The sequence below is a fragment of the Trachemys scripta genome, chromosome 7 (genome assembly GCF_013100865.1).
Source record: "Trachemys scripta elegans isolate TJP31775 chromosome 7, CAS_Tse_1.0, whole genome shotgun sequence".
Classification (NCBI taxonomy): domain Eukaryota; kingdom Metazoa; phylum Chordata; order Testudines; family Emydidae; genus Trachemys; species Trachemys scripta.
In genome coordinates, this window is record NC_048304.1 from 65,874,633 (window position 1) to 65,894,748 (window position 20,116).

At 41.0% G+C, this 20,116-nt stretch overlaps 1 protein-coding gene across 1 annotated transcript in view; it reads right to left on the minus strand.

Moving 5' to 3' along the window:
- Nucleotides 1-20,116, minus strand: part of DLG5 (discs large MAGUK scaffold protein 5) — a 194,562-nt gene that overhangs the window by 17,590 nt on the left and 156,856 nt on the right. Inside the window, exons 16-23 of the mRNA XM_034775542.1 lie at nt 17,522-18,541; nt 12,222-12,360; nt 9,337-9,481; nt 7,816-7,937; nt 6,537-6,626; nt 4,959-5,127; nt 1,833-1,995; nt 866-999 (exon numbers count right to left, since the gene is read on the minus strand). Of these exons, the coding sequence (XP_034631433.1) occupies nt 866-999; nt 1,833-1,995; nt 4,959-5,127; nt 6,537-6,626; nt 7,816-7,937; nt 9,337-9,481; nt 12,222-12,360; nt 17,522-18,541 (1,982 nt within the window). The remainder of the gene's footprint in view (nt 1-865; nt 1,000-1,832; nt 1,996-4,958; nt 5,128-6,536; nt 6,627-7,815; nt 7,938-9,336; nt 9,482-12,221; nt 12,361-17,521; nt 18,542-20,116) is intronic.

Below are 20,116 nucleotides of genomic sequence, written 5' to 3' on the forward strand. Positions count from 1 at the left end.
ATTTAGCGGGTCTAGTGAAGACCCACTAAATTGACCGCAGATCGCTTTCCCATCGACTCCTGTACTCCACTGGATTGAGAAGAGTACGGGAAGCATAGTGTGGACCCCGTGGGTAAGTAGATCTAAGCTACATCGACTTGAGTTACGCTATTCATGTAACTCAAATTGCGTAGCTTAAATCGACTTTTCCCTGTAGTGTAGACAAGGCCTGAGCTTATCACAGTACACGCCTGCTACAAGCAGAGGACAACAGTAAAAACTAAAGCTGACCAAGGAATGTGGCTGCTTAAATATTGAGAGTGTCATTAACTTGTTTTTTTCCTCTTAAGAACACTACAGTTTACCGCTGTGAATGTCCAAGTAGCTTCTCCAGAGGGCAGATTTTCTGCCTTCCCCCCTTTTTGCTTGAATCAGCCTGTTTCTAAAGATCCAAGTGGATTCTTACAGAAACAAACCCTTATTTTTTGATATGTAGTCCGGTATACTTTAGATAAAAGAGTCCCCTTTTCAAAGGCCAGTAGGTTCTTCCCCCCACATCTCTGAGAAAATTCAGTACTCTTCTGACAAAGTGTCAATGCTACTAGTGCTCCTACAGTAAACCAATGTGTGATTACTTGTTTTTAGTTTCATGTTTCTGAAAAGTTAATTTTTCCTTGTTTAGTCTTAAAAAAAAAACAAATAAAACAAATGCCTTGGTTTTAAAATGGATGCTATTCACCTTGTTTTGTTTTTTCTAAGCACTCTTTTTTTTTTTTTTTTTTTAAATCAAAACATCTTTAGTTAGTCTCAGTTTAGAATGTTTTAAATATCTTGATAAATGACACAGACCAGACAATAGCATTTTCAAGGTCTAGCTAACTTTTACCTCGATCGTGAGTGATTGCCAAGTTGATACATATGTGGGTTGTACTGAGCCAGAATAGTAATAGTGTCACATTGCTGTCCAATGATCAGTCGAGCCTGCTGTTCTGTAGCATTTCTCAGATTTATTCCATTGAACTAGAATGAATAAATATAAGACATTAGACATCCAAAATCATTATAGAACTTGCAGCATCCTGATTTGCTGATACTGCTTTTTGAAACACGAGTCTCTCAATCTGCGGGAGTGCTGCGAGATGGTTGTCTGAAGAACTACTGATCTTTCTTTTACTATTTAATTATTTCTTTGGAGGAATCAATGTAATTTTAAAATTTGACAACTTGATGACAATCCTGAAATGCTTTTCTTTTTGGATGACAGATAGCATTCTATTGAAGTACTGCAAAGATTGTGAAATAGCACCTGGAGTTGGTTTCTGTTAGAATATTTGCTAGTTCACGTTACACCATGATTGGATTGGCCTGGAGTCTCCAGGAATTAAAGATTATGTAATGAAATCTTCAGGAATACATCCAACCAAAATTGGCAACCCTAATGATGAATGATTTTAAGTACTGATAGGTTCAGGACACAAACTCTGGATCTAGCTATGAATTTCAAACACCAGGTTTCTGGTTTTCTGGCTCCATGATTTTGCTTCAGGTACATCTATCTTCCACAAATACTGCGGCAGCAGACTTGTGCCTTCTATACAGCCACCTTCAAGGCAGCATTATCCTTTACACAAGACACACTTAGTGAAGTAAAAACTGATGAATAATTTGTGATAAAACTTCTTATAGAATTAGAGAATTATTATTTTAGTATGATGATCTAGAATATCCCTGTTATTGAATCATTTATATTTTGAGAGACAGGTTCTCATTCACAAGATATTGTGCATTAATTTTATACTCACACAACTGCATTTGTTTACTAAGTAGTAGAAATGTTAAGCAAACAAAATTACCTCCAGTAACTGATCACCATATTCAAGGCCAGCTTGATGGGCAATGCTCCCACCAGTTACTTTAGACACAAATATCCCACCGTTTTCTCCACTCACAATGGAAATCCCTAGGGGCTCAGAACCCTTTTGCACTTTAACATGGCGTGGTTCTTCCATGTACGGCCTTTAAGAGGAAATTGTTAAAAATTGATTTGGACAAAATGGCACTTGAAGCATAATATTTAAAAGCGACATGCACTATGTATCTGAAGTGGAATATTAAGATTGGTTTAAAAAGCTACTAAAAATACTCTAAACGGCCTACGCATTCCTTAAACACCATGCAACGTACAGTGGTGGAACTAAATGTATATCAGATACACAATTCTAGATACATGACTTCACAAAAAAAGTTATGGCAAACGTGAATTATAAATACTATGATGGTGAAATAGGTAGCAAATAAACCTCCACATCCATATTATATAAAAGTAAACCACTATATATAATATGCAATTTACAAACCATATTCTAGAAAGGTGCCTTACAGTTTATAAATACTGGGATTCTTAATATCCAGTGAAAATAAACATTGTAAATAATAAGGTGGTGAACCAAGAGAAGCCAATACACAATATCAGTTTTATACTTGTACGCAGGGAAACACAAATTAGTAATGAAAATTAAGCAGTTGCAAACTCAAGCTTTAAGACAGCAGTTTGCATGGTAGCATTACAATTACCATGCAAATTCTCCTTGAGGGAAATTATCCAAACATGTAAAATAGCACAAGGTGCGCAATGCTGCTTGAGAAGGACAACCTTATATCAGGCCAACCTCAAACTCCTTAGTGATGAGAACCTAGGCCTAGGAGCCAGAGGGATTCTCAGAAAAGACCTATTACGGAAGAGATATCTGAAAGATGCAGAAGATTTGAGAAGAGAAGAACACTTAGACACACAATAGTAACAGATACGAATACATATAATGAGAGAATAGTCTGTACACATTATTTTAGAAGGAAAGCCTGGTGCAGTTTTCTTCCGATCATTTCCTCCATTTACAGTACTCAATCTGATTTGTATATCTGTTTCTTGTTGAATAGCAGAGTGTTATAGAATGTTAGGTAAGGTAAGGTAAGAGTCTATGAGTCTCCCAGCAGAAGATGTAATTTCTACTCCTTACTCCAAAAGGCAGAACAAATCACAACTGCCTGGCACCTATAATTTTTCATGTGGTGCCCAGCAAATCCGAAATGGCTAAAAGTGAGCGGGATTTTACTCTTGCTTGTACATCATCAACAAAATTCTTTATTAAAGGTATGTCTTCACTACCAGCCGGTAGTCTAGACGTGATAAATCGAACCCCGAACACTCTCCCATTGACTCCTGTACTCCAGCTCGGCAAGAGGCACAGGCAGAGTCGACAGGGGAGCGGCAGCAGTCGACTCACCGTAGTGAAGACACCATGGTAAGTCGATCTAAGTACGTTGACTTCAGCTACGTTATTCAGTGTAGACCAGGGCTAAGTTCCAAGCACTTACACCTGAGTAGCCCTATTGACAGGAATATGAGATTACACAGGTCTCACTGAACACATCATTTGTGCTGCCAAAACGCTCTCTCTATTAGTTATGTGCAAGAAGGGGAAAAACCCTGCTTGATCTTCAGATTCAATGGTAAGCCTGCAGGGCTGACCATTAGCAGAAAGCATCTTTTTACTTGAAAACTGAATACAGTTGTGCTAATTAGGGTGAATTAATAAATAAAGCTCCACAATGTGCTTTCTACAGTCACTTTCAAAACAGCAATGTACAGTACAATATATACGTAGTGGAATAAAAATTGCTGAAATATCTTCAGTTATCCTGTGATGAAACCTGATAAAATTTCATGTAAGTTTTAAGAATTATTTTAGTATTATTATATAGAATACCCTTGTTATTGGATTATTTACATTTTGAGGGCCAGGTTGCTATTTATGCAATCAGAGGTCTTAAAGTGCATATAAATGTAATTTACTTCCACATCAAAGTTTCTTTATTCTGCCAAAATGGTGTAAAGAGGCCTTAATATAAATACAAATCTGGCCCTTAGAGTCCATGGTTTGTTGTTTGATATTCTGAGTTTACATAAACGCTGACAAATGCAGAGGTAGCACTTTTACAATAAAAGTAAAACCAGAAGTCCAAAATTAATTAGCACAAGCTGAATGTGCATTATAAGAAACAGGGATGTGACATCAACGAAAACCTACATTATATTAAAAACCCAACATCTTACTTAGGCTCCAAACCTGCAAACACTCAGCACTTAACCTTACTACTGTGAATAATCCAATTAAAATCATTGGAACTACTCATGGTAGTAAAGTTAACCGTGTACAAACATGTTTGCAGGATCAGGGCCATGGTCCTGAATTTAAATCTTGTTGAAGAGATCTGCTTGGACTGAATCCTGCCAAATCACAGCAAGTGTTAATGAGAGAGTTAGGCCTGGTGGCCAGTCACGTTAAAAAGTTTAGCATTAACCACAAACTATTTATAGGGTCTTCATTTTCTTTTGACTCCTAGTGAAAAGATTCCACCAGGGACCGACATCTGAGCAAGCCTACCAGGAGGAGAAGCAGTCCAGTTTAGGAGCTGTACCTGTTTGGTGAAACCATTAATCTAACAGAAGATACCCTACTGCTCACATTAGTCTCAGAGTTTCTGGAAGCTTTAACACTACCCTATAACTTCTGAAGGAAGAGTATGTTACACAAGCTTCTTTCACAGCACATACATAATAATAATAATTTTAAAAAAGAGTAACAGGACTTAAAGTACACCGCAACACGTATAATATACTCCTGATTTTGCACAGCCAATTGTTTACACTTCTTCACTCTAATAAACTATCAGACAAGATTATCGCAGGTATACACCTCTACCTCAATATAACGCTGTCCTCGGGAGCCAAAAAATCTTACCACATTATAGGTGAAACCGCGTTATATCGAACTTGCTTTGATCCGTCGGAGTGCACAGCCCTGTCCCCCCCAGAGCACTGCTTTACCGCGTTACATCAGAATTCGTGTTCTATCAGGTTGTGTTATATCGGGGTAGAGGTGTATCTGTATGAAAGATGATGACAGCTATCACCTTACCTATCTTTTCTACGCTCTCCAATTGATACCGGGCTAACAGAAATCCTAGGTAATGTAGAAAGCGAGTTCTGTGACTGGCTGCTGGCAAAAGAAGACGTTTCCAGGTTCAGTGGTGATTGTGGAGGGGTTATCAGGCTGGGACTGCTACATTCAGAATGTGACAGTGAACCTGTAATAATAAAATAAAGGGATTCAGTTTTTGTATGTAGTGCTTATTGTAAATGTCTTGCAATGGAGGAATCTGAAAAGACATTAAAAGACATGCACACCAATAATACAAATGTGATGCACAATTTACATAAGCATAAGAAGATATTTACACATGCAGTATCTTTTCAAATGTGAGTTGATTTTACTGCTCTAGAAATTGAGAGCACTGGCTTGAAACTGTAACAGTGAGAACCGACCATGGGAAAGCTCCTTCAAATGAATATATGAATGCACATGAGTAATGGAAAGTCCTGACATAATAATGAAAAAGAAAATCTAGGAAAAAATGAAATAAAGATCTGAATGTTAGGGACAGTCTCAAAGGATCCTTATCCACTCTCCTGGGTTCTGGCTATACAATGCCTTATGAAATATTTCAAAACAACAACAGAGCTTAAGCAGCACAAGTCCATGCACATAGCCTTTAGGTCAAATGCTGCAAAAAATTATTTGTGAAGATCTACAGTTTTAAATACATTTGCTTTGACTGTATTTTTTCTATCCAGGAATATTAGACTGAACATTCTTGCTCGTCAGCTTGTTCAGATCAATCATTTGCTGCATCGGGGAATGTTGCAGAAAGAAAATTTGATGTTAGTAATAACAAAAGAAACTTGTTTATAAGAGCTACGTTCCTTCAGTCAGGGTACAGTAACATAACATATGACCTATATATGTCCAATTAAAGCATCTTTAATTTTTAATTAAGGATACAGAATACTCAAAGCAATAATGTCAGTCAAGAACTTTCAAGCAATTTACAGACTGAACTCTACTTGTGTAAAATATTCTCTGAAAAATTAAAAAAAATCTGTTCTGCAGTACAGTTCATATTATTTGCTGAAAATAATTTGTACTGTTCTATATATTTCCAATAATTCAATAAATATTTGTAAAATGTTTAAGTTCTCTGATGAAGAATGCTTTATATAAGCAAAATATTAATATGGAAAATCCTTTAAACTTTAAATTCATATCCTGTTTAGAAGACTTCAGTTTGCCAAAGAACACAGTGTTTTAGAGCTAACAAAATACACCTTTTATGGAGTCATTTCACCACTATTATAAAATTAGGAAATGACTTCATATGGGACTAGAACTCTTACAGAGTGCTGTGTTATCACAAATCTCCTCATAAAATACCATGTGTCAACTGACGTTTTCCGAGAAGATCCAGCTCCTGAAATCAAGTGCTTTCACTTGGAAAAGTAAAAAGGAACTTTCTACTCCTTGTAGTTATGAGAAAATCCTTGAAAAAATAATTTTAAAATTGTATAATTTTTAAAACAATCTTTTGGGGACCGGACTTTTGAATTTTTAATGCTGGGGATTGGCAACAAATAAAATGTTGAGAATAGAAAATTTTACCCCTTTCGGAGCCAATGATGGACCTTGGATACCTTGGGGTTAAAGGGATCTTAATTCTTTCCGTCCTGTACTGCAAGTTGCTGGAAGAACCTATTTTATAACAAGAAAATGTCACAGTTTATGACATATGTAAATGCAAACAGATAACACACATTTAGGCTCTGATTCTAAAGACAAGCTAAATGATCTCTATGTGGGTGCAAGAGTCCAGTTCTCCCAGCAGAATCAAGGCCTTACCAAAAAGTTCCCTTTATAATCCCACTTTCATGGCTGGCAAACTGCCTAGTTCAAACAGCTAGTACAGCTATGGCATTGCTTAAATGTACCCATTACTGAGTGCTACAAAACGACTGAGCTATCTAATACTTATTTGGGCACCAAAGAACTCTTTAAAATATTTTTTGGCCAATTTACATGACTGAGATATAAGACAGGTCCTGATCACCTGTGATCACTGAACACATTTTGAAACACTGGCACACTTTGAAAGAGTTCAATTGTATTCCAATTACCTACACTAGTTTCAATGGATAAGATATTTCACTTCCTATCCTAAACTGACATATAGTTTTTGTTGTACTGCTGAAAAGCTGCCATGTTCTGCCATAGAGGTAGTTGTATTTCAGTGATGGATCATAAGATTCTTGTTTATACAGTTTTTTAAAATATTTCAGAATTAAAAGGTCTATCTAATGTTAAAGACTACTGCCATGAAGTGTGCATATATTTAAGTTCTGCTGGAATAGATACAGACCCAAATGTAAATATCAGAACTGTCTAAGGTGGACATAAAACAATTTAATACACTTTGTTATCTTCCCACAATGTAATACTTGTGTAGGGCTTACCTAAGTATTTGATCAGTGCTAACATCTATGCCTTCCTTCTGGAGCTACCTCCTTTCTCCCTTCCCATCCCACCTCTGAATCTCAACATTATATTTGCGAAATCCTTCTACCTGCTGACAACAGTCATCACACAATTGCCTTCCATGCAGCAACAGCTGCTGAAAGGAGTGTCTTGCAGCACTCAGCTGTGACATACTAAGGAGAGGCAGACAGGTTGTAAAAGGGGTTTTACGCAAATCTTTTCAGTGTGGAGAATGGAAGTTTAAATTGTAAGAGCCAGGAATATGAAGCAAGGAAAAATAATGGGCCCTTAAGGTTCTGACAGCTATGAAGGATCCCTGAAAGATGCTTTGAGTTGGGTGGAATTTTCTCTGCTTTGTCTCAGATGTAAACAGAATACTTTGCACGAACAAATTTGAAATGCTAATTACCAAGTCTTGCACTGGATGGTAATGAATTTGAACCATGTGATGCTCTCGTCCGTGAGTTTTCAGAATAATCACTGGAGTGTTTGTGACTTAGGTCCAAACTCAGGCGACCTTGGTGCTGAGCACTGCATCAAAACAGAAGTAGGTTATAGTGTCTTCAAAAAACAATCTCTTCAAAACTAACATTACCCCAGCCAACATGAGGAACAGGAAGAAACCCAACCCCGCCGAGCAGTGAAAGACTATCTGAAAAGTGTGTCTACAGCAGCACGTTGTAACTCAGTGCCATTGCTACTTTGCTTTAATTCTCTAATACTATTTGGACAGCAATTTAATCCATTAACTTCACTGCAATGCATCCTTAAAATCGCTGAGCCATAGGCAGCTGTATTCTACAAAGTATTTCCTAAGAAGCACATTGAAGCACAATAAAGATACTTTATTATTCAGTCCCAAAGAAAACATTTTGTTTTGAGAAGATATTTGTACAAGCCAGTCCCAGACAATACATACATAGGACTTCCTGACATAACACTGAATAAATGTTTGCCAATGTGACTATCAGCTACCTAGCATATTACCATACACCACATAGACTGCAATCTCCAAAAATTGTTCTTGAGACTGAGTTATGTATATTATGAGAAACATATCTGCTCTTCATGAAATATACTAATAGATTATTACTTAGTTGGAAGTCAGAGGTCAGTGTTCATATATCAGATTCTTATATAGACGGTGCACTGACTCACAGTTCAACAGAAATCATTTCTATGGGCTTTAATTCAGCTCCCTAAGCTTTCTACAGAATATGTACTTCATGATAAATTCAATTTTTTTCTAGTAAGCTTATGGGTACAATTTTAAATATTTGCAAAATATATACTAATATAACCCATTCATGAACAAGGTGTTGGTTTAATAATTAAAGTAGGGAAGCAGGAATTGGGTTTGATCTCTGACTTTGCCAATGAGAGCAGAGTTGGGCCCAAAAAATCCACAATAACTTAATAAATTTGCTCGATTGTACTTTATTGTCTTCAAACATAGGTAGGGTTCAAAATTTCAAAGCCATTTAACTATGGAAATTCCAAATGGATCAAAGAGTTGAGCCAGTGGGAGACAACAAAACATCAGTCAACGTTTCAGATCAGGGTAAGTTTTTAATTACCTTTAACTCAAAGAGCGGCTGAATTTTCTACAGACTTTGCAGTTACTTTCTCCTTTACTTTCAAAGTAAATCATTTTCAGGCAAAAGTGTCCAAGCCAAAGTTGCAGGGCTTTCTCATGGAAGGCCATAGTAACATTACATGGGAAGAAGTCACTGCCTTTACATCATGTTTGTAAAGTGCTTTGAGATTCTCGGATAAAAGGTGTAACAGAACTATTATTTTACATTATGCTGCACTAGTATAGTGTTCGCCTCTGTGTGGACCAAAGTGCACAGCAAGAAATAGTTTTCTCTTATTGATTTTATTTATAAATATATTAAAGATCTAAGGTTGTGAAGTTCTGAATTTATACCTGGGATGCAGATGCTGATGGCAGATTTGGCTGGCAACAGACGGGCAATTGTTGGTGTGAACTCTGTGGCTCCAAGCAGTATAAACTGGATTTCTCATGACAGCAGTTACTGCAGGACATGGTGCTAAACTTCTTGGTACAGTACCTATTTTAAGGTGGACAAAATATATGGCATGAGGCATACTCAAGATTCTGGCATAAAGTCATTTGCCTGTAACTTTTATGCAAATCACTAATAAAGTGGGAAGCTGAATATCTAACTCCAAGGCTCAAACCATTATTTAGACTGTTTTTATTGAACAGTTCAATGTCTACTTGCCCACCAAAAAGATGTCCTCTCCCTTCTCAAAGTCATGATAGTATCAAACATGTAACTGAAATAGTTCCATACTTCTAGCTGAATAATAATTAGAGAGCGGTCCAATTTTAGTATGGTGCACAAAAAAACTGATCGCGGCTACAATTGTTCTTTTTCCTCTTCAGTGGGCTCATGCACTTCCAACTTCTATAGTGTCCTATGACCTTAGACTATAACAATTCACAACTCTGTGAAACTGACATTTATACGTGAATCTCATTATTTAGGATTTTTATTTAAGTACACTCATACTTTACTATCAGACAAAATGTTGTTCAACAAAAGTTTTGGTATCTTAGTTCACAGTTGCAGAAACATTTTGAAAGACAAAGAATGAATATTTACTGTCAGATATACTTTGATGAGGTTTGTTGTAAAATTAAGGGCACTATTATATAAAAATAAGGAAATGGCCTTTTTAGTGAAAATACTTTCCAATAAAGTCACAGTTACTCATTAATAATAGTTGTATTATTGCATATTACAATACTTTGCATGAGAGATGGGTGGGTAATTTGAGGCACAGAGGTTGACTGAGTTTTCTGCTGCCAGTAATTTAGTGACCATCATCAGGATGATAACCAAGGAGGCACTAACAAGAACTGTGAACAATATTCAAATTAAACTTCATGCCCATTTGAGCTGGATCTTGGCTTTGAGAATTGCTGAATGGACATACCTCAGACCCTGCTCACTAAATTCAGGCAAATACATATTGATACATTTTCTCTCTGAGATCCTCTATGCTAGTTCAAATGCAAACCGTACTAAACCAGTATTTTGAAAGACACTGGGGAAAGATTTCTACTTAGCAGTGGCCAGGTGGATGCTCCTGCTGGCCACCACATCAGCCAGTACCTCTACATCAATTCTATAGTGTGGTTTTTGTTCTTCCTGTTTTTTAAGAAGGTAGGCAATGAAGCTCAAATGGCTGCTTTGTAAACATTTCCTGCAAGAAAACGCTCATTTGTGCTAGTGATCTCACACAGTCGTCTCACACTGCCTTTTTAGTAACTAAAGTAAACCTCTCGGATGAGCAGTTTCAATCTGACTGAAGAAGGCAGACAGTATTTATATTAAAAATTGCACCCAGAGGCCCCAGTGGGTTAGGCACATAAGAGCCTTGAAGATCTTACCGTGTAATTTGTTAGCTCAAAGGGTGAGAGGTGAACGAGGCACAGAAATGACTTGCTCAAGGCTACACAGCAAGTTAGTGGCAGTGTAGCGGGGTGGTCACCCCGCTCATGCCCTGAACGATTTAAAACAGTCCTGGGAGAGGGCTGGGGTGGGGGAAAAGCTAGGATGATTGGGGGAAGCAGCCACAGGTGGGGCCATGCCCCAGTCAGGCCACGGCTGGCCCTATAAGAGGGCTGAGGGCCAGAGACTGGAAGACACACACTCTCTCTCTAGCTTCAGAGAGAGAAGGACCTGGCTGCATGGGAGCTGAGAAGAGTACCTAGGGTGGAGCAGTGCGGGGGAAGGACAGAGGCAGCTGGGGAGCTCCAGCCTAGCAAAACCCCAGGCTACAGGCCTAGTTAAAGGCCTACAAAAGGGTACTGGGGCTGTAGAGAGGCAGCGCAGAGATAGGCAAAGGCAGCAGGTCCTAACCCCCCTGCTGATGAGTGGTTTACAGACTGCAGTCTGCCCCAGGGAGCAGGGGCTAGATAATGACTGGCAGTAGCCACTGAGGCAAGGTGGGGATAGAGGGTTGGGGGTTCCCCTGCGAGGGGAGACCCAGAGACAGTGGGTTGCTACTGGGGGCAGAACCCTGAAGTAGAGGGGAACGGGGTCTGGGAGGGACACGGGGGCCAGCGGCAGGCGAGACATCGGCCTACAGAGGGCACTCCGGGCTGGAAAGAGCTAATTCCCGAGACGGCCAGCAGGAGGCACCGCGCCGGTGAGTCGTCGCCCCGCCACAGGCAGTGACAGGATTAGAATCCAGATCTATTAATGCCCACTCCAGTGCCTATCCATGAGACTACGCTGCCTCTCCACTTAGCATGAAGACCTTTTCCGAGATCCTTGTGAAGAATGAATAACCTTTCTGAATCTCTGAATTCATGAGTTCTCTCCAAATAAACTCCCAGGTCTCTGGTTACGTCTGAACAGTGCAACTTGATCTTTTGTGATCTTTGGTGTATAGCACCAACCACAATGAAATGCAGCTTGACGGGATGGCAAGATAGACAGGAATGTCCAAGGGACTGTCTGTGACTCTGTGGTAAGACTGTTGTAATGCTTTAGGAGTTCACATTTGTTACTGGGTGGGTGAAATCTAATTAAAGAACATACCACCAATTTGGGGTGTCTCTTTTTGACAGTCTGCCCTGAGGTTGGCACTCATGGTTGTGAACCACTCCAGACAGCATGACAATCATAACGGTCACTTCTGGCCTTCACATCTACAAACTGAATTCTGCTTTGACCACAAAATGAGTACGTCTAGCTTGCTGTCAGAACATTAAAATTGAGGAAAAATTATCGCCATGACATTACAGACATTACCATCCAGGTCATCGTCACCAACCTGCTGACATGGCTCCAGTGTACAAGGAGGAAGACACAAAACCATCACTGTGCCTAGTGGAACGTTTTGGTGAATACGGCGCCCACTCCTGGAGCTCCAGAGACAGATGCTCTTCACTGGCTGGAGTGTATTTCTGTACCTGTAAGGAAAGTGCAGAATTCAATCTTGTATCTCCAAGCTTGTATAAACTAGTACAAAAATAACTTGCTGGCTATCACTTGATGTTGATTATTATGCTTTGATCCCACCACTTTGCTGATATCACTGTTCTTCAGTGTTCTTTCATGTTGTCTTCATCTTCAAGCTCCTCTCTGCCTACATCTCAGCTCTCATTCTCTCCTATAGGACTCTCCCAATCCATTACCTATGGCCCTCAAGTCCCTCTTGTGGACTCTCCATATACTATTCCCACTGTCCTCATGCCTTCTTTCCCCTTTACGGCACTGATTCAGCAAGGTACTTAGGCATGTGTGTAACTTTGAGCATGTCAACGGGCCCAGTGACTTCAAGGGCTTGCTCAGATGCTTAAAAGTTATGCACCCGGCAAATTATCTTGCTGAATTGAGGCCTATATTGGAACTCACTCCCTCTTCATGCATGCAAAATATCTGCCCCTCTATTCAAATTTTCTCTTCAAACACGTTGGTCCCACATGGTCTCAACAATAAACAAAATGTAAAACAACAAAAACAGATGTTTAAAAACAAAGTCTACACTTTTTTCCCCTGGCCATTAGAGCACCTGGCTGCCTAAAACAAGACTGGCTGCTTGGCCTGAAGGTGTAGCACTCGGTCTCAGCTTTCAAGTGCAGGTGGAGCAACTTCTCTTCTGGCTGCTTTAACAGGTCAGCTGAAAGAGCTGGTTTGGGCTGTGGATACGCATTTCTACGTTATCTGCTTTACACAAAGTGAACAAGCATGGGTGAGTGAGGAAATCTGATGTGCACTGAAATTTCGTTGGCCAAGAATTCCAGTGACTGTAGGAAGCTGCAAGCACAGTTTTTTAAAAAATGCAGAGCCCTCATAATGCTATTTTCGAGGTTAAAACAGTACAGCATAAAAACCATGATATTAAAAACATAATATACAGAATATGAATCACTAAAGGCTACTCAAATTTCTTCATGTGATAGGAAAGTTGCGTTACATAGTGAGAGAGATTTAACACCACAAACAGGCACACATTCTTATTGCCATGCCCTCCTTGCTGCATCAGCAGCAGACATGACTGTTACCCAATCATGACAAAAGCCATTTGTTCATCTCTCCTTTTTTTTCCTCAGTCTTATTTAATTAAAATTCTCTAATACACAATCACCTTGAGACCTAGGCACATTCCACAAAAGCACAACAACAAATATACCCATAAATTGTGCCATGTTGCACATCCTGTATATTTTTGACATACACTTAACATTAATAGATTCACATTTACATGTAGGGCAAGACTGTGTCTTTCAACCTGAGTAAGGGGTAGTGCCTAACCTGCACCAGCCTCAACCTAAGAGTAGCTCCAGAAGACATTGTTCTTGGTGATACTCCTTTGCTCACAATGCCTCTCTTGCTCCGTATACCAGCTGATGGGTTCCAAGGCTCTGCCCACTTGCAGGGAAGTAGCAGGCACACAGCATCTGCACAGCTACCTAGTTCAACTTTCAATCTAGCTATCGGAACAGAAAAACATCCTCTGCAATACAGCTATTATTAGCATTACTATGAAAACCAGAACATTTTCATTTCTGATTTTAAGTGTATAAATTTAGAACTTTAATGTAATTTTTGTATTTTAAATATCTTCATTTTCCACCACTAACCCTTCTCAAAGGGCCCAATATTAGCTTAAGTACAGCCTCTGCAATTATTTTAGCTATGATAGTGCATAAAAAGCACTCTTGTGAATGCCATTCTTTTATAAAGACACTACACAAACCCAATTTTAAACCCTACTCTGAACTTCACAGCTCAATTTACAAAACACTCCAGAGAGTAACGTGTGCACTCTTGCATCTCCAAGCTTGAAACTCTCTCACATGGGCATTACTCATTCAACATGCTGATGCATCAACCACCTTAAAGAACAAGTTGCAACATTATGCTGTGTTTTCATTATCTGAAAAATATTTGTTGGGGGTGCAGAAACTATAGATGTATATCTATATGGTAACTCCAAGACCCCTTGGAAAGTATTAATAACCAACAATGACATATTCTGACAAGGTTCACCTGTTCCTATCTTGATTGGTAACAAAGGTTTTGTCTTTCTATCCAAAAAATGCCCATGTCACAAATGAGAGCCTTTTAAATTTCTTGTACAGGAACTCCTCACTTAAAGTCATCCCGGTTAATGTTTCATTGTTACATTGCTGATCAATTAGGGAACATGCTCGTTTAAAGTTGTGCAATGCTCCCTTCTAACATCGTTTGGCAGCTGCCTGCTTTGTCTACTGCTTGCAGGAAGAGCAGCCTGTTGCAGCTAGCTGGTAGGGGCTTGTAACCAGGGTGGACCGGGAGACTCCCCCCGCCCTCAGCCATGTGCTGCTCCCACCCTCTGACTTGGAGCTGCTCCCAAAGACTCCTGCTTGCTGTGCAGGAGGGGAAAGGGGGTGGAGGTGTTAATGTCAGGGTGTCCTCCTCCCCCATAGGGTACCCTAGGGTTACCATACGTCCGGATTTTCCCAGACATGTCCGGCTTTTTGGGCTCCAAATCCTCGTCCGGGGGGAAATCCCAAAAAGCCGGACATGTCCGGGAAAATCGGGACATGCGGGGCCGGCCGTGCGGGTGCTAGGGGGCCAGGCTGGCGGGGCGGTGCTGGGACGGGGGCTTGGGGGCCGGGCCGGGCCGGCGGTGCCGAGGGCTGGGCTGGGGACCGGCAGCGCGGTGCCGGGGCCCGGGGGCCGGGTCGGGGACCGGCAGTGCTGGGCGGGCCGGGGGTGCTCGGCCGGGCCCGGGGCCGGCACCCCAGGGCCCGAGCCTGGGCCGCGCCTCCCCCCACAACCCCCCTTACCTGCTTCAGGCTTCCCGCAAATCAAATGTTCGCGGGAAGCAGGGGAGGGGGCGGAGACTTTGGGGAGGGGGCGGAGTTGGGGCGGGGGGCATGGGCGGGGCTGGGGCCCCGTGGAGTGTCCCCCTTTCGGAGGCACTAAATATGGTAACCCTACTGTACCCCACTTACCCCTTCTCCATATAGAGCAGGGAGGGGACACAGACAGAGACAGAGAGAGCTTGGGGCAGCAGCTGCTGTCTCAACTTCCTGATCCACTTAAAAAGACAATGCACTTAAGAGTGGGTCAGCTTACTTAAAGGGGCAGTATGCATCTCTCTCTCACCACACACAAGGTGTGTGTCTGTCTCTGTCTGCTATGCTGTCTCCCCTCCCTTCTGTTCGTGCTGCCTTGATGAGAAGGTACATTAACGTGTTAACCCTTGAGGGCTCAGTCGAGTGTTAGTTCATCATTTAGCAGCAAGGCATTCCCTGGGAAATATCCCTCCCTCTTCTACCCTCTAACTTCACCCCCTCAACCAAGCTTCACAATCATCATAGCTGCAAACAGTATTAAATTGTTTGTTTAAAACGTATACGGTGTGTATATCTATATAATATATAGCTTTTTGTCTGGTGAAAAAAATTTCCCTGGAACCTAACCCCTCAATTTACATTAATTCTTATGGGGAAATTGGATTCCCTTAACATCGTTTTGCTTAAAGTCGCATTTTTCAGGAACATAACTACAACATTAAGAGAGAAGTTACTGTATTAGCATAAGATGGCAGGCAACACTTGTCTACACGTTAAGGACAATATAAATGTGCTGTGCTTACAGTGACTGATGACTACAGTTCAAATAATAAGCATACGAGTAACAGCACACATGGATCAACTTGACATTCTATTTAAAGCAAATTACTTGCACTCAAATGTGTAATGGTTTGCTTATATTTTGTTGGGTATGTGCCAAAAGGCAGCAGTAGCCTATATATAAGTTTCTTACAGTGCAATTCTGTTTTGAAAATGGCACCTTCTTACAGGCCACATCTGCTTCCTGTGCTTATTCAGTAATAATCTGCTGACTTCAGTTACAACAGTAAACTGTTATTACTTTTTTACTGCTGTCAGCACTGCAGAGTTAGCTGGATTCTATTCTGGCTCACACAGAATGTTTAATTAAAGGCCCAATCCTACAAGCTGGCAAGTGTCTCTTGAACTCCCACTGAAGTCAAAGTAGGAGCAGAAGGTGCTCAGCAGAACTGGCAGAAATTGCTAAACTTTCATTGAGAAAAAATTTAATGAAAGTTTTCCCACCAGCTCGAATACTGAGCACTTTGCAGAATCAGGCCCCAAATCCTGCTCTCGCTTATACCTTCTACTCCATTGTCTGCACTCAGTTACTCCTTTGCAAACCCACTGAAGACAGTGGGGCTTGTTCAAATGTCATGGATGGAGAATCTGAGCCACTGATATGGAGGCCTTGGGGGAAACTAACCCTGCGGCCATTTTTACTTTATCTCCCAGTTAACATCCTATCGACCTTAATCAACCACCTGCAATCCTTCCTTTTTCTACTTTAGTAACAAATTTCCAAGTATCTCCATGGAGGGATTGTTCATTCATGCCTTCTGCCGCAGCAAAACCAAGTGTTTTCAGGTCCATATCCTCCTAATAAATGTTGTCAACATTTACAGAGTACAACTGAACTTTAACCACTATCAACTTCAGACCAGGTTTACAAAGGTATTTAGGCACCTAAAGATGTAGATAGGCACCTTGTGAGATTTACAAAAACACTGATGTGACTCAAGAGCCCAACTCTCATTGACTTTCAATTGCTTTTGTTAATCCCACTAGTCGCCTATCTGCATCTTTGGTCACCTAAATTCCTTTGTAAATTTGACCATCATAATTCAATTTTTGCATTTTGTCAACATACACTAGAGAACTTAGAATTATTACTGAGAACATCTGGTACCAAAAAGCCTAAACACCATGCAACGTTCATCAAGCGAGACACTGTTATCCCTCTTTGTAACCTTTTTGATACTGTAACTCTGAGAATTACTTTTGTAATTCAAGACACACAAGAATTTTAATGAAGGTGTGAGGGGCAGATATTTTCATTACCATCAATTTTGGGTACCCAATTTGAGACACCCTGAAGAGCCCTGATTTTCAGAATGTGCTGAGTTTCCATCCTCTGAAAATCAGGCCCCTTTGAAGTGTGCCAAGTTGGGCACCTAAACTTGAGTCACTTTTGAAAATAATGGTCAGCATCCCTGCTTTGTGCTTCCGTATATTTCATTTGTACCTGAAGTGAAGGATTAGGAATGGGCACAGGGGTCAGTTTATGTCTCAAAGCAGGTGCTGATTTTGGTCTTGGTCTTTTTATCTCTGGCTCTTCAACTCTTTGAAAGCCAATGTCATCTTCACAAGATTTTCTTGAAGATAGATGAGTGCAGTCGATCCCCTCCTCCCTGTAATAATGCCCAGCATTCCTGCTGCGCCCCTTGTGAGTGTCTGAGTCCTGCTTAAGTGCCAAGGACACTGGGGGCTGGGCAGTAGCTGGGCTGGTAGGCGGGGATCCAGTTGTTACAGTACAGTCTGATGCAGAACTTGTCTGCTGTTTATGTTTAAACTTAATAGAGTCACTTCTCTTGGGAGGGGTTGGAGGAGTTGAAGCCACTTCAGCTTTTGAGGGCTGAGGCGAATGTGTGGACACCTGATTAGGTGAGAGATAGTCCATTTTGGGAGGAGTCTGTGGTCTTTTGAAAGTGTCAGGGTCGAAGATGGACTTCCTTTGTTTTGGCTTTTTGTACACAGAGAACTTTTCAGTTTCTGCTGCTGAAATATTGACCATCACTTTAGGCCATGTACCACCACTATGCTTAGCTCCATGCCCTTTGTCTAGCGTGGTCTCAACCATGATGCAGTCGGCTACCGTGGGCTCAAATGGCAGCCTCCTGCCGTCCAAGTCAACAAGTCCATAGCCTCGTTCCCCGTAAGTGTCTGGACTAAAGGAACTAAGACTGTGTTCTGAATTACTGTGACAGCTGTGCACAGCATTCCTGCGAGAGTCTGCTCGTAAAGCATGGCTGGAAAAGGGCTTGTGATCACAGAACGAACCACTCCCCTGGTCGCTCTGGTCCTTCTTGCCATCCAGGACGTCTGGATTGAAAATGTCTGTCTGTGTTGAACTGTTGTGTTTCAAGTTTTTTTTATTCTGAACTTGTATCTCTGATGTATGAACCCTGCAGTTCGATATTTTCTCTGAATCCTTCAGGTTTTCAAATATGTTCTGACCGCTCCACGATGAGCTCTGAGGAAAAACCTAGGAGGAGAAAAATATTTAATCAATCCAAGGCTGTGGCAGATTTGGGTTTTGCACGTGACAGCCTCACCTCCCTCTCTTTCCCCCAAGCTCCCAATTTACATGGAGACTGTACCGTGAAGATGAACATAAAGGAACAAGCCTATAATCTGGGGAAAACGATGGATAGTGTGTGTGTGCGTGGATAGGGAGAGTAGGGGGCAGCTTAACAAAATCTCACAGATTGCTGGTACAGGGAATCAGATTGAATAAAGATTGATAAAATAAACCTTTTCGATCTTATAAAAAGACTTTCACAGAGGCAGCATGGTGTAGTGGATAAGGCCCTGGACCAGGAGTCCAGAGATCTGGATTCTAGTTCTAGATCTATCACCATGCCGAATGACACCAGGCAAATCACCTTTTCCCTCCCACCTTTTGTCTGTCCTGTCTATTTAGCCTGCCAGCTCTCCGGGGCAGGGACTCTTACAGTGTGTATGTGGCACACCTAGCATAATCGGTCCCTAACATCAGTTGGGGTTTCTAGGAACAACCGCAGTATGAAATACAAGTGTTTCCCTACTGACGGCCCTTCAGAATGAAGGCTTCTGTTTATTCCTCATCATGGGCAGAGTCTGCTTTCCCACCAGTGATCCTCACTCCTGACCCAGAGGGAACCCTTTCTAGGGGCAAGAGGACATTTAAGTTCCATATCCATGCAGACTTCCTGCAGCTGATGCTAATGAGGGAACTATATTACCAGTTCTGTTGGTAGGTTTATTTTTTTATGTAAACAGCAATCCACCGGGAACTGAACTGAGAGCAACCACTGAATTTCACATACTGTAGGATACCTAACAGCCATCCAAAGGTGGTAACTGTGACGTTGCACTCAATATGATTTTATGAAAATATGCTAATGAGTGTGACTATAATATAACTGGAATATGCTTCATGCAAAAGGTCTCTTGTTATCATTACAAAGCTTATAATATACTGAGTGTGGTCACCCTATTTGTATGTATGTATCATTCTTCTATCTGAAACTAGAAATATGAAATATAACTCTGAGGGCCTATTGTAATTATGCACAGTGTGGGCCATTAATGGTGGTTTGGAATCTTGATGGCTCCCATCAACCAGGACAATTGACTGTGGATGGCTCTGTTTGCTTGCAGATCTTCCTGTAAGTCACGCTGGGAGGAATGAGGGCTTGAAGTCTTACAGTGACATGTGATCATGTCACCTGAACTGGAATCCATCTTTAACCTGGTGCTTTTTCAGTTAGGAGGAGGAGTGGGAACCCAAAAAGGGACAAAGGATTCCCGCCTTGTGCAAAAGATATATAAGGGGGTGGAACAGAACAAAGAGGGCTGCAGTCATGAGAAATCCCCTAGCTACCACCTGAGTTGGAACAAGGACTGAACCAGGGGAAAGGATTGGGCCCAGACTAGGAAGGTGTCCAGTCTGTAAAAGAAGCTTACTGGAACATCTCTGAGAGTGAGATTTCATCTGTAATCACTTTCTTACTGTATTAGGTTTAGACATGTGTGTTTTATTTTATTTTGCTTGGTAATTCACTTTTTCTGTCTGTTA